Raw genomic sequence first — 19,077 nt, forward strand, 5'->3', positions numbered from 1 at the left:
ATCTGACTCTTTTTTTCAGCTGAAGTCATGATCTCATGGTTCGTAGGTTCGAGCCCCACATTGGGCTCTCTGCTGACAGCATGGAGCCTGCTTGGGATCTGTGTGTGTCTCTCTCTGCCCTTCCCCCACTTGTGCACACACTCTCTCTCAAAAATCAGTAAATAAACATTAAAAAGAAAAAAAGATTGATTTGGGGGCACCTGACTAGCTCATTTGGTCAAGAGGCCGACTTTGGCTCAGGTCATGATCTCGTGGCTCACGAGTTTGAGCCCTGCATCAGACTCTGTGTTAACAGCTCAGAGCCTGGAGCCTGCTTCAGATTCTGTGTTTCTCTCTCTCTCTCTCTCTCTCTCTCTCTCTCTCTCTGCCCTTCCCCACTGGCACTCTGTCTCTGCCTCACAAAAATAAATAAACATTGAAAAATAAATAAATAAATTTTACAAGACTGATTTACATGGCTTAGGTTACAAGCTACGAGGGAAATTTTGACATGTTGCCTTTTATTCACTTATGCTAGCCTAAGTTTTCCAACTCATACCCTCATTACTTAGATTAGAAAGTTTAAAAATAGCTATTGTGATATCCAAGTAATTGAAGTCTTAAAGAATTTGAGTTGCAGGGAATTACAGCTTTGCTAATCAGTGTCTTACACAAATCAGCAGCCCTAGAATCACTGTACAATTTGTTAGAAAGGCAGTCCCCTTCCTGAGACCTAGACTATTGAAGGAGAGTCTGTTTGTAAACAAGCTCCTAGGTGATTCAGCTATGCCTTAATGTTTGAGAAGCACTTCCTCAGTTAGTAATCTGAAAACCTGGTTCTACTTGATGTCATTTTCTTGTCTCTTTCTTCCTCACCTTTCTTTTTGTGTCCTGGCCCCCAGCCCCCCAAAAGGAACATAAAAACATCAGTGTGTGCTTTAATAAGCAAAAAGAAGTTCAGGTTAAAAGTATGTAGAAGAGAAGAAAGGATGTACATCTCCTCATTCTGAGATGGCCTGGAGGACTAATTGGCTGATTATACTTACATGTCTTTGGAATATTTTTAGCATCTAGCAGATCCACATTTTCTCCCTCTTCTGTATTCTCCTGGAGTCATCATTCACATTGGTCCATGTTCCCAAAACTAAGGTTGTGCAACTGCATTGAAAAGTGAAATGCAGGAGTTAATTATACAGTGTTGACTTTACAGAGGGTGAGCCACAAAGCATCAAAAGCAGGAACTGCCTGTTCCACTTAAGGACAGAGAACAGCAAAGGATATATTATTGGTTATGTAACCTGGGAACCACTGTGAATAACAGGCATTGTGAAGCAGATAAAAAATGGTTGTGATTAAAAGCAAAGTAAAATACCTAAGTCCAAGCCTCCATCTACAAAGATGATTCTAGTGAGTTTTTCTTCTAGTTAGTGATGGATTGAATGTCTGGTGTGGTGATTAAAAGCTTAGACTCTGAGCTAAAACTTTCTTGGTTCAAATTCCAGCTCATCTACTTCTTGGCTCTGTCACTGTGGGCAAGTTTCTTAACCTCTAACCTCTTCATCTGAAAATTGAGGAAACAATAGTACCTACCTCAGGGAGCTATCGTAAACAGCAAACAAGAAAATCTATGTACAAAATACTTAGCACAGTGTCTGAAACATACTAAGTACTCAGTAAGTGTTAGAGTGTATTTATTTGTTCATTTGTTCATTTATTGCGATTTTTCACATCAGTTTCCCTTGTGAACGATAGCATTATTTTTTGTGTCTCTTCCGGGATTTGACTGTGGTTTGTGGCCGTGAAAATAGCTATGGCTTTTTTAAAGGAAATTCTCTGGGCTAAAGAGTGAGTGTTGATCACCTCTGGGATAATAAGTGCTAAGCTCTGTCTGATGATAGTGGTAATGGTAGGGAGCATAATAGCAGTAAAGGAGAAGTGTCATACCGTCCCTTGAGGCACTTAGATTCAGAATGGAAAGAGATGAGATACACATGTACGTAGAAGAAAAACCCAACAGGTGGTTTAAAAAATCAATTTTGTATGTTGAAAATTGCGTAGCACATATGAGGATGTTTGGGGTGCTTGAAAGGCTGCCATCAGTATTGGTCATTAAGGACTGTCATTTTCTTCAGGTGTCTTCTACAAAGAATGAGGAAAAAAGGGCACTGTTTTGTCTGTTATGTAAAACTGTAGTTTGATAAGCATGAAGGATTTTCTTTTAAGCAGACTTTTGAATCTTGATTTAGAAGCTGACTAAGCACTGGAAGGCTGACTGTGAGAAAGTCTTGGTATTGATGCTGCTAAAGTATTTGCTAGCTTCAACCCTCACTGTGGTTGTATGAACACAGGGTGCAAGCAAGAGGGGAGAAGTTCCAGAGTGTGCTGATCAGGTAGTGTTCTATAATCCCACTGTTCCACTTAACGTTTGACTACTTTGTAATGTTTTTGAAGGAATTCAGGCTTTGGATAAAATGGGGAGGTAGAAGGAGTTTATAAATGCTCAATAAAAGGGCTGTAAATTAGGTGTTGAGATGAAACATTGTAGAGCTTGAGGGATTCTCCATCTTGAGGAACTTCAGAAGAAAAAATGGCTTAGAAATAGTCCTGTAGAAACCAGTGTTGCTTCCTTCTTCTCTGTCCCCTGTGGTTCCTGCTGCTGTCTGCATGTTCAGAGCAGCTTTAGAAAGCTGCTTCTGTATGCACATCTGGAGGAGGTGGACAAGGAGGGACCAGATTTGGGCTGGGGAGCGCCAGGAATGGGTAGAGTTGGTAGCAGGAAGGCAGTCAGCAACATTGTATTAACATTTTGGGAAAATGAAAAGACCCTGAACTAGAACCTTGGTGGTAGGGTTAGAAGGTAGAGATGGTTTGTAAAGATCACTTTAGAACTCTATGTCATAGACATCTTTAAAATGGAGGGGCAGAGGGAAGCACCTTTCAGGAGTAAACACCCAGGGCCATCCTCTAATTCTAGAAATAAGTGAAAATCAGCATCTGTCAGTGGATGATTAAACATTGTACAGAGAACAGTCAGAGTCTGGCTGATACTTTCAGCCTGGAATCCCCTTCAGACATTGGGTTCACAGTCTCTGTGCTCTAATCTGACTTTATTTCTTTGTGCTTCTTTTCCACAGTACGCATGTATCCCAAGTCAGCAATGTTTCAACAACTGGAGAGTAAGTTTTTTGGATTGGGTTTTTTCCCCTCCTTTCCCATTTACCAAACAGAAAAAAAGCTACTCTAATGGTGTATCGTATTGGGAAGTTAATACAGTAAGCAACCAATGATTATTTTTAAAACCAGAGAAGAGGACTAAATAAGAAGTGTTCCTGTTTGAGCTTCTGTGTGGGTGTGTGACTAGAGACGACTCAACCGTTTGAACATGCAAGATGTTTGCTTCAGTCAAAATAATGTCAGAGTCTATTAATATTTGCAAAATGTGTGTTGGGGGAGGTATCTTGCAATGAAGGATGTCATTAAAGGCTAAAGTAGTAACAGTATCTTTTCTTCTTCCCTCATAATGTTTAATCAGCCAGCATTTATTGAGTACCTGCACTATGCCAAGCAGAGTGTTAAGTGTGTAATGTCAGATAAGCTTTGGGCTCTGCCTTCAGGGACTTTACAGCCCAATAGGGACACAGAATCAAAAACAAATTAATGATGGCAACAAATCCTTTCTCCACAAGGCAGCAATAGTGTTCTATTGATTATGTCCATCATCTGCCTTTTTTTCCCTCAAGCCACCAATTGCACATGGTCTAAAATCTAAACTCCAGTTACCTGCCCTTGCCTACCTCTCTGACTAGATTGCTCATTATGCTGCAACCTCGTGACCTTCTCTTTCTGGAATAGGCCAAGCGTATATTTGCCACAGAGCCCTTGTACTGGCTATTTTTCAGCCTGGCCAATAATTTTCCTATAGTCCACTTTTTTGTTCCAATGTCCTCTCGTCCGAGAAGCCATCCCTGACTATCCACAGTCACTCTCCAATCCTGGACTCCATTTTGGAGGGAATTTATCATCATCTGAAATTTCACGATTTATTACCCATCTTGCCTCATAGCAGCAACATAAGCTCCATAAACACAGGGGTCTTGTCTGTCATATTCATGGCTGTATCCCTAACATACAGAAACGTGCCTGATGTATATTAGGCACTAAATAAATATTTATAAATAGTTTCTTGCTCAAAGACTTTCCAACACACCTTCCTTCCTTCCTTCCTTCCTTCCTTGCTGAGACATAAATGGGCCTTTTTAGAGCATCTTCCATCAACAGGGATCAGGCAGAAAAGGAGGGAAGATGTGATAAGGAGGTAGAGAGAATTTAAAAAAGCACTAGTTAGTATGAATTTGGATCCAACAGGATAAATTGGGATTTTTTTTTCTTCTTTGTTAGGTAAAGAAGCAGTGAGAGGGCAGGACTGACCTCTCTTAGCTTTGTGAATTTTAAAGAGATTCCGGAATTATACCAAGACTGATGTGTTCTTGCTTATGTGTTTCCTGACAACCTTTACTTCTTTTATATCTTACATAGTTTGGAAAAGATGTGGGATGGGTTTGTATGTACATATTAATTCACTGACATCCCTGTGTGCCACTGTTAGGTAATCTTGAATCATTGGGATATGGAGTTCTAAATATAAAAGTTCTAATGCCCAAGTTAGACTATACTTGTTCAATGTCTACAAATAGTTTTAATGAAATTACTATGCATCTGGTAGAAAACTACATTTGGAAAATCTGAAGTTCTTAAATTTCTTAAAACCCATTTTATTTAAGCAAATGTTTTTTTCTTAATCTGAACATTTTAAAACTATGTACATGGTTCTTTTAAATTTTCTAATAGCTTTATTGAGACACAAAAAACTATACATACTTAATGTGTACCATTTGATGAGTTTGGATGTGATTCTTTTTTCAAGTGCAGAAAAATGTGGTTTGAGGAGAATATGTTTAGAATTTTCCATGCCAGCTATTTAGAATTAAATAGTGTGGTGATAAAAGAAGTTTGGACACAGTGAAAGATTATACAGCTTTAGAGGGATACCTTATCTATCCCATCGTGCACTCTTTTTAGCCCCTGTACTGAAGTATTTCTTCATGTTGGACGAAGGAAATCTATCCTACCATCTTCAGTAATGAGTATTGGGATGTTTGCATGAATGCAGCTTCAACTGTATACATCACAATTTAATTTAATGGAGGTTCAGAAAGATTTTGCTATTCTAAGTAGTAATTGTTCTCGTGAGGTATTCCTTTTTAATAGCATTATTCCCTGCATAATTTTATCTTAAAGGGATTCTAAATAGATAATAGCCATCATAAAATTATTTGTGCCAGTTTGCTTCACAAACCATACTGCCTTCCTCTAAAGAACTGGTATGACATCTGGAGGAACTCACCCTTATAAGAATAGGTCTATTCTTATTCTATGAGGAAAAAAAATATTTCCTCATTCTGCCTTATATAAATGACCCTTATTTCCTGATGGCCTCTGATAACTGTTGCTAGACTTGCTGTGAGCATTTCAGTAATCCTGGACCTACAGAGATGAGAAACACGGTTATCAAATTGGTAGGATTTGTTAGGTTGGGTTTTATCTTTAACACACGATACAGATATTTTGAGATGTCTCATATGCTATCTCTGTTCATGAAACTATAGTAGATCTACCATTGGAAATACAGATTTTCCAAAATTAGAGATACAAACTTTTAAAGACAATCATTGATAAATTTGATTACCTGAGTGACTCTGTATTCTTTTTTTATTAGACTCTTAGAAAGAACCATCCGGTCAGCCGTAGAGCAGCATCTTTTTGATGTTAATGGCCCTGGAGGCCAAAGTTCAGAGGACTCAGAGTCTGGAACATCATCAGCGTCTTCTTCCACATCTGCCAGACAGCGCCGCCGCCAGTCCAAAGAGCAGGATGAAGTTCGACGCAGCAGAGATGTGTGAGTTGGCATCGGTGCCTCTTATTTGGATTTTCTCTTCTCCTTTTAAAAATATACACCTGAATTAGTCACTGCATTATAGCCATTCCCATTTCAGTATTCAGGTTAAAACTTTAAAAGTTTCATTTTGACTATTCTTTTTTTTTAAGTTTGTTATTTTTTGTTTTTGAGAAAGAGAGAGTGCAAGCAGGGGAGAGGCAGAGAGAGAGAATCTCAAGCAGATTCTGCGCTTGTCAGCACAGGGTCCAATGTGGGGCTTGAACTCCCGAAACTGTGAGATCATGACCTGAGCCAAAATCAAGAGTCAAATGCTTAACTGACTGAGCCACCCAAGTGCCCTTGACTGTTCTAAGGTAACTTTTGGAAATTTGTAGGCAGCTAAATGAATATTTCAGCTTTTTCTAGATGTTTTATGTTGTCTAGATGTATATTGTAGGAAACCACCTCTGATTTAATACATTTCATGGCTTCCTCATGAATATCTTATTGAGAAGGATGCTGAACCACTGGAGGAGAAAATGGCCCTATGCCTGTCCAGAGGTGGTTTTTCTCTTAGACAACATTCATTTAGCTGTTAGAACACCTTATGAAATCAACAGATTTCCCTGCTGTATTGGCCTGATGAAATATTAGAATATCACTGTAATATTCTGACAGTTGGTTACATTTTAGGGTAAGGAATGTTGAGCCTAAGTCTAATCAGAAAAGAAAATGTTTGTGTTCTTTATTATTATAGTGACTGATTTTAAGCTTTCCCACAGCATGAATGTCAAGAATTTGAGATTTTCAGGGATTTGAGAAAATACAAATAAATAATTATCCATATGTTTGAATAATCATTATTTAAATTGTCATGGAAAATAAAGTTATATTCATATATTTTTCCCAAAAATTTTATTTTTATCTACCGTAGCATTTAGTCTCTAAAAAGTTATTGTTTTGAATTCCTTATTAAATGTCAAAGACTAAATCAGACCCTAGTCCTCCTCATTCTTTTTTACCTGGATTCATAATCTACATCAAAATCTAAGGGAAAAAAGAGATTTCTTTTTGATTAAAGAAAGACACAAAAGACAAGTCGTGTAAATAAATACCATGCCGCATATTGTCAAGATGTTTAAGAGCTATACTAACAAATGTAATTTTAGAAATAAAACAGTATCAGTGGTATAACCTACTGACTTTTTAAGTGATATAGGCAGCACTTTAAAAAAAAATTGTCTTAGGGGCGCCTGGGTGGCTCAGTCGGTTAAGTGTCCGACTTCAGCTTGGGTCATAATCTCACAGTCCATGAGTTCGGGCTCCGCATGGTGCTCTGTGCTGACTGACCGCTCAGAGCCTGGAGCCTGCATCAGATTCTGTGTCTCCCTCGCTCTCTGACCCTCCTCTGTTCATGCTCTGTCTCTCTCCGTCTCAAAGATAGATAAAAACATTAAAAAAAAAAATTTTTTTTTAATTGTCTTGAAGCTGCTGGGTTGGAGAGGGTGCTGTGTAATACTACCTTTAGAGAATAGAAAAATTGTAATTCGGGAGGTATTTATGTTTAAAATTAGCTATTGACTAAACTTTATAGAAAATGTTTAGGAGTATAATTAGTTTGTGTACTGCCTAAATTATGTTACACAGCAAGTACAAATTATTTAATACTGTTCATATCCTCTGCCTCATTTTTTGCCAAACAGTATGTAGCAACACATTGCATTTTAAAAATAGTCTTAGTATGTCACGACGTCGTGCTTTCCACTCTCTTTGTTTGGACAGGTGGACAGCAAGCTGAGGTTGGATGCAAGTGGTAGTAAGCACAAGACAGAGAACAGAGACAGACAGTGGAAGTGTTGATGGTGGGTGCACAGCAGCAGGCAGGGCACAGCACAGTGGGGTAAGGTCACAGTGAATGGGGATAGACAGAAAAATATGAAACACAGACTAAGTAACCTTTCCTGCAGAGTTTAGTTTCCCAGAGTTGGGAATGTTTCTAATATAAGTTATCTCAATCATATTTTACTATCAATATCAGGAGAACAAATGAGATGGAGAATGGTAGAAGCTGACTAATCTAACGACCCACGAAACTCCAGCCTTCCCCTTAAAGTTTCTTCTCTGGTAATTTCCTTCCCTGCTCATGCTGCTTACTCATTGTGGTCAGATTAAGTTGTGCACTGAGTGAGTGAATCTCGGGCTGCAAACTGTGTGTGGCCAAGGTAACTTACAGTCTTGCATTACTCTTTCTCCTTGGTGTGTGGTCTGGGCATGCAGAAGTCCCCTTCCTGTGTTCCCTGTTGGCCTCGCCCTCCTAATCATATGGCCTCCTCCTCACCTGACATTCTGGGTAATTAGCGTGTCTTGATAGTCCTTCCTCTTCAACCTCCACGCCACACTGCACTGCCTCTCTGAGCTCACCAGGGCTGTGGAGGAGTGAGGCCCTTATCTCTCAGGGCCCCAGACCTACTACTTTTGTCCCCATGAAAGTCCTCTCCAGTATGTCCCCAGGAGATACAGTGACATATCACTGATTGTGCAAAGGTTGAGAATCATTATCATAGCCTATAGTAAGTATGTTTTTCTCAGTATATACTTATGCATAATTGATTCATTTATCAAAGATTTTCATCAGGCTTTGTTTAAAAAATAAAAATTAAGCTAGACTTTAATATATTCTATTCAAAACTAATAACTCTATGGAATGGCTAAAAGAGTTTTTAAAGAGGTGCCTGGGTGGCTGAGTCGGTTAAACGTCTGACTCTTGGCTTTGGCTCAGATCATGATCTCACAGTTGTGAGATCGAGCCCCGCATTAGGCTCTGTGCTGAGCATGGAGCCGGCTTGTCTTTCTCTCCTTCTCCTTCTGCCCCTCTCCCCCTCAAAAAAAAAAAAAAAGGAAAAAAAAGAGTTCTTAAATATACAAACTCATTATATTTTTGTCTATTGTTTGGCCTCCTAACAACTTAGAGCTGCAACCAATTAAAAAAATATATCCTTAAAGCCAGTGATGACCATATTTCAGGATGAGATTAAAGAGCCAATAAAGTCTATACTAAAGTCATCGTGACATTGTTTAAACAAATACAGAAGGTAGACTGTAAATATTTCATTTTAATGCTAATTATTTATTGTTTAAATTTAAAAGGAAACGTCAGGTTTATGTTATTATTTGCTACCATAAAAATACCAAGGTTTAAGGAACATGTTCATTATGTGAAAGGTTTCAGTTTAATTCATTTATTAAAAAGCTTGCCATCTGCCAGATGCATGGAAATGTTGACTCTTGGTGAGGGGTATATGGAAGTTCGTTGTGAGTCTCTCTTCTTTTCTGTGTGTGTGAAAATTTTATAATAAATACTTTCTAAGAGGCAAAGCGTAATTTAAGTTAAAGTGGTTTCAACTGTCCAATACACAATAAATTGGAAATGTATATACAGATTTCTTTGTTACAAATATTATATTAAATTCCTAGTTCAAAGTAAAAGAAAAAAATTATGCTGTACTATTAGAGGAACGATAAATAGTTAGGTATTACTAGAACATTAAGTGTGCATGTAGGGGTGAGGGAGAAACTCTAGATGAAGTGAGAAGCCGCAGAGATTTGAGTTCAGGTCAAATCTCAGTGATGTCCAGTATGATTGAAAGCTGTCCGAATGTTGCAGTCAGGAATTGTATTCCAGTGCTCTCACAGTCACATTTGTACTGTGGCTGAAAGGTGTTGACTCAGAGACTTTTTTTTTTTTTTTTTTTTTTTTTAAGAGATCAGGATTTCCACATGAACACACTGAACAGATTTTCATATATTTATTTTGACAGGACTTATTCCAGTCATTTATTCACTATTCAAAAAGATTATAAAATAAACTTTGTGTTTTAATTTCTAAAACTAGTTTTTAGCTTTTGTATTAGCCTGCTGGGGCTACCTTCACAAAGTACTACCTGGGGGACTTAAACAATAGGGATTTATTTCCTCACCATTCTGGAGGCTGGAAGTCCAAGATCAAGGTGCAGATGGGGTTGGTTTCTGATGAGAGACTTCTCTCTTCGATTTGCAGACAGTGCCTTCTCTGTGTCCTCCCATGGCCTTTCTTCTGTGTGCATGCTTTCCCGGTGTCTCCTCCTTTTCTTATAATAACACCAGTTCTAACAGAGTAGAGCCCCACCCTTATAGCCTCATTGAGCCTTAATTAGCTCTGTAAAGTCCCTGTCTCCAAAACAGTCACGTTGTCGGTTAGGGCTTCAACATAGGAATTTGGGGGTAAACAATTCTGTCCTAAGAGCTTTCAAACATAAACCCCCACCCCCACTAAAAAAATAATAGTAGGATGTATACCCCAGGAGTTAGAGGAAATCAGAAGAGCGATTAGACAGATTCTATATAGTAAAACAACTATTTTTGAGGTTGATACCAAACTCATCCAACTATCCATAAAAGGCACCTCTCTCAGCACATGAAGGGGGAAGATTTAAGAGTGTTTGCATGAGTATATGTGCCAGCATGTTAGCCCCTATCAGCTTTCTCATGCCTTCTGTTATTTTATGTTTAGGATATTTCTAATAACTGTTGCATCAATCTTTTATATACTTTTACTAAGTCTATATGTTTTTACATTAAAAGTTGTATAAAATAAGACTAAATTAAATGTGGAGTGCTAAAAATCACCAAAGATAGTCTAAGATAGTAAAATATTTAATTCATAATTTTGCCTCCATTATAAGCTCATCTAAAACAGGATATGAATTTAGATTGCAGAATAAATATTTAACATTATCTTTCTTTTTGGGATGTGGTTGAACTGATGGTAAAATGTAGTCATCAATTTTGCTCTTTAGAGCTCATGTATTTCCATGAGTAGTAGGGAGTTACCTTAATTTAGTCATACAATAAGGGAGAGATCTCATTCATTTGTACTCTGGCAAGCCATGACGCTATACTGATGGCTTAATTTGTTCCATGATGTAGTAAAAGACAAATAATTTGCTAAGTAATTTAATTTTGTGAAAACTCCTTGAGGGAATGTTTAAGATACTCATTGTTTCAGTAATATTAAGTGAATTAAATTCTATAGTTATGGCATTCATATCTACTTCTAAAACTAAGTCACGAAGCTAAAACTAAGTCATGAAACTTTGTACTGATAAGTAATAAATCCATATTTAAGTTAAGATGTTTTGTATTCTGGGGGCGTCTGGGTGGCTCAGTCACTTGAGCCTCTGACTTCAGGTCGTGATCTCACAGCTCGTGAGTTCGAGCCCCGCGTCAGACTCTAAGCTGAGCCTATTTCAGATTCTGAGTCTCCCTCTCTCTCTGCCCCTCCCTCGGCTCACACTCTGTCTCTCTCAAATAAATAAACATAAAAATTTTTTTTAATATTGTGTATTCTGTAGTTTTTATAAACTTATGCTATTTCTACCAAGACTATCAAATGCAGTTGGATTCTGTTACTCATGCTTTTCTACTATGCTGAAATGTCTTCATCATTTGGAAAAATCAGCATGTCCCATTCTAGAGAAAAAGACAACATATTTCCTTTTCAGATTTTTCTTCACACATTGGATTATAAAATGTGTATGTGGGGGGGTGTAATTTATTAATAATGGGAAGATTTTTTTGTAAGCTTGCACTGTTCTCTCTGTTTGAATACAAATTACTTTTGGTACAAATACAAAAGTTGTTCATTGGTAGAAACACAGTCCCTGCCAATTTGCCTCTAGGAATAATTTCTCTTTTAATGTGATTTATTTGGCACCAGTTGGTCTCAGGAGTAGCACTGTGCTCAGATTTTGATCAAAGAGGCAAAATGGAATTTCTGGGCACCCTCCTGATTTCCCATGTGATGCAGTGACAGTGTCATTAAAATGTCCCTTTTACCTTTTAAAATAAAATCAAGGTTTTTTGTTGTTTTTTTTTTTTAATTTCAAGGGGACTTATCGACAAAGAAAATATTCCTTCTGGGTTCAGCAGCCTCGAAGATTGTATTTTGAGTGCTCAGGATGTGGAAAAGTTGTATGAAAATACTTCTGGTTGTGTTGGAGAAAGGGGCAAACCTAAACGTCAGAAATCCAGTTCCAAACTCTCTGAACTCAGTGAAAATCAAGATGGTCTTGTGGTAAGTGAAAATTCTGTAAAATTTTTACTTGTAGCCAGTTAGGAAATACCACATCTCTTTTCTTTGCTATGTAAAATAATAATAATAATAATTCCAATCATGAGCTTATAGGACTATAGGATATGAGTTGTGAAGACCTTAGAGCTACTAAATATGCACACTTATATTTCTTTTTAATATTAAAATCAAAGCCGAGAAAAATTACATTCTACCAAAAGAAACAAAGACAGAACACTTACTATTTATTTAAATTGGCCTGATTTTTATCTCATTCTTTGGAGCATTTTTAAATTTATTTTTGAAATATTGCCAATAAAGCCTTTTTATTTTCCCCCATTCTGTTTGTTCTTGAATATATGACTATTTAAAAAAATTAATAAACTTAAAGCCAAGTGAAAGAAAACTACATAGAGAAAGAGGGTCAACTATCTTTGTGTACAAAAATCTCTGTGTTCAGAAATTTAGTTTAAACCTATACTCTAGAAACTATTTTCTTCCAAATTAACCAGAAACAAAAACAAAAAAAAACAAAAAATCAGCCTCTTACACAGTTACCTCAGAATTGAACCCTGGATTATTGATTTGATATATAAGTTATTACAAGCTATTGTATACTATTAGTATACGTCATCATTTTCTGTATATGCTTCAGTTTCTCTGAAAAGTGAGAACCAAAGTGTGTCTTCTTAGTCCATTTAGTTTTTAAAAATTTAACAACAACAATAAAAACTGAAGATAAAATTTATAATATAACATGAGCTGGAGTCCCCATAATAAATTAGGCAATGTCCGCTTTTACCATGCAATGTGTAAATACTCTGATCTATTTTATCTCTGACTAGCTTTTAGCTCCATGCTGGGTTTTTCATACATTTACTAATATGGGCCACCTCTTTTCCATTGTCAATTTATGCATGTGCTCAGAGAAGATTCCCAATTTTGCCCTAAATAAAATACACATAAAGGCAAATTCAGGGAAACATGTTAATTTCTTTTTTCCCCTCCAAATGTCTTGATGCTCTGTTTCTAGAAGTAATAGTGACCAGCTAGAAGGGACAGAAGCAATCACCCACCTCAGGTCCATTTCTGATACACTCCAAATAAAGAATGTAAGCTTTGGAACCATTATACATATTAAATGTTTTTAGCATTAACTTAATTCTTGCGTAGGGGAAAAGTAAATTTTTAAGTAAAATAAATGGTGCTAATTTCATTAGTTCTTTATCTGGCCCACAATTTGCTTATCTGCCAAAGAGATTACAATGACTAAAAGTCCAACACTTCATTGGAAAGAATATACTCTATTTCAGTCCCTTTTTACGTGAACTGAAGCCATGAATATTTCTTTTCCACAAGGAATCATGTCTTAAATTAGCATGGTGGTAATAGCTAATAAAAGTGAAAAAGTACATTTATTCCTTAGAATCTGTGTTTGATTGATATAATAACTATAGACATTCTTTGCTTAAAAACATTTGAATGGGAGAGCCCAATGCCATCTTGGTCTTTTTAGGTGAAAGGGTTTGCCCCCATGTTAGTTGCCAGTTTCCTCATTCCAGGTTGTGAATGTCATGTATTAACATAAGTGAGCCAAGTGGACCATGTCATTTTGCAGTGAATAATTGAAAACCCTGCCAACACAACTTCCACGTAGAAAGTAAAGGTGCTGTCTAAGAGCTTTTCTAACTGTCATATGCCATGAATTTTTAAATCTGATCTTCACAGGTAACCACAAAGCAAATAGCCAGGGAACATAGCAAGTCTTTAGACTCCATCCTAAAAGTTAAGTTGTGCATCTTAACTTGTCACTTACTTTTGACCTTCTAAGTTTACTTTTCCCAAATCTCCTCCAAAACCTTTTCCTGCTCCATTTCACGTGCTTTACACCCTGAGTAAACATTTATTTCTAAACTGGGTGGGAGAGGGGAGAAATGCATACATAATTATATGCCTTTATGTGCCAGGAAATATTTCAGGTCCTGGGGATACAGCAGTGAGAAAAACAGGCAAAAGTTACTGTCCTCATGGAGTTTACAATCTAGTAGGGGGAACAGACAATAATCAAGATAAGTAAGTAAAACACAAAATACGTCAGATAGTGATAACTACTAGGAAGAAACATAGAGCTGGAAATGGTGACAGGAATTGTGAGGGAGCAAGCGATGCAATTTTAAATGGAGTGATCTGAGAAGATCTCCCAAGAATTTGACATTTGAGTGTAAAGACTTAGAGAAAGTGAGGAAGCAAGCCATACTATCCTAGTAGGTGCAAAGGCCCTGAGACAATCATTTATCTGGAATGTTCAAAAAAACAAAAAAAAAGGTACCATTGTGATTGGAGGAGAGTGAGCAAAGTTAAAGAGGTAATGGGAGAAAGTGGGCAGATGAAGTAGGGCCTCATGGATCATTGTGAGAACTCTGCCTTTAATATGGATGAGATGAGAATCCATTTGAGGGTTCTAAGTAGAATAGTGATCTGACTTACTGAAATTTGAATCAACTGCTATGTTGAGAATAGTAAGCAGGCAATGGCAGAAAGAGAAACCCCAGTTAAGAGGCTATTGCAATAATCTGGAATTAAGATGATGATGGTTTGAACAAGGTGATACCAGAGTCAGCATGTATTTCCTTGCAGATTGTATGATGCACTACTCTAGAGGCACTGTTCCCATAGACTAAAATGTGAACAGTTCCTCCTAGAGTGGTGCATTGCAGTCATTGTGATGTGGTGGATGGATTCTGGGTGTATTTTGAAAGACCAAGGGAGTGAGTGTGGACAGAAAAGAAAAGTCACCTCAGGGGCTGTGAGCCATAAGACACACCAACCTTTAGAGGATGGAGAGATGAGAAGGTACCAGGAGAGGAGACTTAAGAGACTAGCAAAGTAGAAGACAGACAAGGTGAATTTGATGTCTTCGAAGCCGGGTGAACCCAGTATCTCAAAGAGGAGAGAAGGTCAGACGGTGGGTCAAGTAGAAGACTGCACGTTTGACCACTGGGGTTAGCAAGCTGGAGATCACTGAATAAGAGCGGTTTTGTTGAAGAGATAGGAGCAAAAGCCATTTTCCAGAGTAAATGAGAGGAGAGGACCTGAACACAGCGAGTGATAATTTCACACTGATCACACCAGCCCACAACACAACCAAGGAGAATATGCTGTAGACCAAAAAAAGCATCTTGCACATCTGGAACCTCTGAGGTGGGAACTGGCTGGGCACTTCGCTTTTGCCCTGTCACCTCTTGAGACAGTCATGACCAGCAGGAACCAAGAGGCTACAGAGAATTCAGAGCTTAAAAATTAGTGGTAGTGTGTGACATTAGAGTGTTCTGCCTTATCTCTAATTATTGCCACGGTCCCAAGCTTTTCCTCCTCCTTTAAACTCCTAGCTCATGCCTGTACCCTGCAGTCATTCTCAAAGCAAAACCTTGTCTCCTCATTTACTTGGAAGAACTAGGACACCCAGCTTGTGTTTCAGCAGCTTCCTTCCTGCTTCAAAACATCTCTAAGAACTCCACTCATTTTATTTTCTCACCTGCTCAAATGATAACATGGCTTTTCTAATTTCTGAGGTTACCCTCTAACTCAAGAACTGTCCGTGTAAATTCTGTTTTCTACCTCCATCTCCCCACCCCCATGTACATGTACAAACATACACATACACTCACTCACACGGTTTTCATGGCTTCCTGTCCACTGGCTCATTTCTGTTGGCCTAGAAAAAGCATCCACCTCTAAAAGCTTCCTCTTCTGGGTGCAGTTTAACAGCTTGAATCAAAAGCCCATAACTCAGTCATGCATTTTATCCAGTAATCATACTTCTGCCACTCAGTTCTACTTAAATATGGAAAAGACCATGAGTATTAATTTGCTGACTGCAAGGCTTTCCATAATCATGGAAAATTAGAAGCAATCTAAATGCTTAAAAGTACGAGATCAGATTAGTAATGTGGATGTCAGTTCAGTAAAATTATTATTTAGAAGACCATGTAATAAAATAAAAAACATTGACAAGTTATATTTTAAGTGCTTTGTATATATTATCAATTCTAGTACTCCCAATTATCCATAAGGCAGATTTTTTATTATTATTATTATTATTATTCTCATTCTAAACATGAGGGAAATGAGGCAGAAGAGATTAAATAACATCTCCAAGGTCACACACAAGTGGTGGTGCTGAGAGTCTACTATATCCTTCAATATTAAAAGTGGGTTATGAAGTGTGCGTTTATATATGTATCTATGTCTCTGTACATTTTTATATATGTATGTCTATAAACGTATGTATCGTATATGTGTACATATTTGTATGTGTGTATATTTATGTATCTCGTGTGTGTGTACAAATGTATATAAAAATGTTCATTCCCAGGAAAAAAGACTGAAAGGAAATAAGCCTAAAGTGATTGATTGTATCATGGTGGTGGTAGCAGCAGTATTAGAAGTAGCTGTCACTCAAGGGGTGCGTGGGTGGCTCAGTTAAGAGTCCAGCTCTTGATCTCAGCTCCGGTCTTGGTCTCACCGTCATGAGTTCGAGCTCCTGTTGGACCTCACACTGGGCATGAAGCCTCCTCAGGAAAAAAAAAAAAAAAAAAAAAAAAAAAAAAGCGGCTGTTAGTGCATGCTCTGTTTTTCAGATGTTCCCCATATGAGTATACTAATTCTATAAAATATAGAGTAAGCATCACATTTATTGTACAAAAACTGAAAACATAGTCTAGCAGCTCTCTTATTTATAAATGGTATCTGTTTAATGCCTTGTGCACCCTCTGAAATCACAGGCAGGGTTCAAGGAAAGAGCATAGCTCTTGCAGTCAGACCTCAGTTTTCAGTTTCAACTTTATCACTTAATATCTATGGTGAGTGGGCATGTTATTTAGCCTCAGTTACTTTATCTGTAAAGTGGGACTGTTAATGCCTCACTGTGGTTTTTTTGTGAGATTTAAATGCAACTAAATGTGCTAAAGAATAGAGAAAACTGAACACTGTTCACACGTAAGTTCTTTTCTGCTCCCTAGATTCTAATGACCAGTCTCTTTTCCTTCACTTGCTATCCAACATTTTGAACAGTCTGCACTTCCTTGTTCTGAATCTTGCTTCTCACACTTGCTTGTTCAATCCCAGTAACCCAGATTCTACACCCACTTCTCTGGGAAACCTGCTTTCTCCCTGTCGCTGTCTGGACATGGAATTGGAACTGCTCTTCTAAGACCCCTGTGCTCTGACATTCTCTTGGTCCTTGACTCCTCAAGCCCTTGTGGGGCTTGATACTTCTTCCCTTTTTCTCAGAACCCTCTCCCTCTCCACCTTGGTGACACTGACCTCTCCTGTGTCCTGTGATCACGATGACTTTCTTCTGCGTCATCTCTTTCACTGGCTCAGCCTCCATAAAGCATAGGTGAATGTAGATGCTCCGTTTTGTCTCATTTCTCTTTTCCATCTTTGCTTGAGAGCTTTGCCACTCACATGGTGTCAGATGTCACCTCTCTACCAATGACTGCCAAGTCAACATTTGATTGAAGCTCTCTGCAGTCTACCTTAGAAAGTGAGCATGTTAAAACCGAATTCATTGTCTTTTCCTCCTGAATCTCTTTTTCACCAGGCTACCCATCTGATTTCATCAGTCAACATCTTCTTGGTCCTTTTGTTTGCCCCCAGCCCCTCTTCCAGCTTTTCAGTTAGTTGTCAAATTTAGTGGACTCTACTTTAAAAATGGTATGAAGGACCCCCTTGTCCCTTTGTATTGCCATTACATCACTGAGGCTCTTGTTATAATTGCCCTGGAATATCAAAACAGTCACCTGACATGTCTGCATACCGCCACCCTCTCCTGTCCCCAGGCTGTCTTACCTGCCCCTGCAAAACAGTCATCTACCTAATGCAGCAATTTTCAACCCTTGTTTTCCGTGCACTAATTCCTGTCACAAACTACATGACAGTGATTCTCTGGGTAGTGTCAATGTAATGTAAAAAAGCCCCACATTGTGAACCACTGATTTAAAGTTATTCATTCCTTCAACTATACAACAACTAACTGTATGACAAGCATTCTTTGAGGAGCTAAAGACACAGAAGTTGTCAAAACAGATACACTCACAGCCATCCTGAAGTTTGCATTCTTATAGGATCAAATAAGAAACAAAAAAATATAGAGTCAGATGGCAGTACATGCTGTGGGAAAAAATGCAGTGGGCAGAGACGACAGGAAGTGGTGGGGGGTGAAGGACTGTTATACAGAAGATACCCTGGTCAGGCTCACTAAGAAGATTTGTGCAGGGACCTGAAAGAGGTGAGAGAGTGAGCCATCAGGTGAGGAGAGGGGAGAGGGGGCAGCAGGCTTCGCCTATTTGAGGATAAGCAAGAGGTTGCTGTGGTTGGAACAGGGTTGAGGAAGGAGCATTATAAGCAATGAGGTCAGAGATGTAGCAAGGGTACTGATCACTTAAGCCTTTATAGCTGTTTTTAGGTCTTTGGGATTTATCTGGAGTGAGATGAGGAACCACTAGAAGATTAAAAAGAAGAAAATCATTTTCTGATATACCTTTTGAAAGAATCGCTCTAGCAACTGTGTTAAGAATAGCACAGAGGTGGTAAGGGATGAACAAACACTAAAGCAAAATAATTGACGTAATCTAAGCAAGAATTGATAACAATTTAGGCCAGGATGATAGCCATTAAGTGGCAAGAAGAGGTCAGACTATGGATGTATTTTGAGGGAATAAAGAGGATTTTCTAATAGATTGGATGTGGATGTGAAGAAAGAGGTGGGTGCAGGATGACTCCAAGACCTTTAGAGTAACTGGAAAGATGGAGAATAATATTGGAGGGGCAAATTCAGAGGGAAAAACCAAAAGTTCCATTCAGATATGTTGAGCTTGAGATGCTCATTAGTAAAGAAGTCAAGTAAGCAGTTAGGTGTGTGAATCTGGAGCTCAGGGGAGAGATGAAGTTTGGAAGTCTTTGGAAGATAAGTTTGGAAATCTTTGGCACCAGTTGGCATTTAAAGCCTTGGGATGGTCTCAACTGGCACGTAGGGAACAAGCAAAAAGAA

General features: G+C 38.2%; 1 protein-coding gene across 7 annotated transcripts in view; it reads left to right on the plus strand.

Moving 5' to 3' along the window:
• FAM13A (family with sequence similarity 13 member A) overlaps positions 1-19,077 on the plus strand; it is a 357,659-nt gene that overhangs the window by 281,147 nt on the left and 57,435 nt on the right. For all 7 annotated transcript variants that reach the window (XM_042935908.1, XM_042935906.1, XM_042935907.1 and 4 more), the window contains 3 exons: positions 3,114-3,155; positions 5,756-5,935; positions 11,840-12,026. In XM_042935908.1, the coding sequence (XP_042791842.1) occupies positions 3,114-3,155; positions 5,756-5,935; positions 11,840-12,026 (409 nt within the window). The remainder of the gene's footprint in view (positions 1-3,113; positions 3,156-5,755; positions 5,936-11,839; positions 12,027-19,077) is intronic.

Source organism: Panthera leo, chromosome B1, assembly GCF_018350215.1.
Source record: "Panthera leo isolate Ple1 chromosome B1, P.leo_Ple1_pat1.1, whole genome shotgun sequence".
In the NCBI taxonomy this organism is placed as follows: Eukaryota; Metazoa; Chordata; class Mammalia; order Carnivora; family Felidae; genus Panthera; species Panthera leo.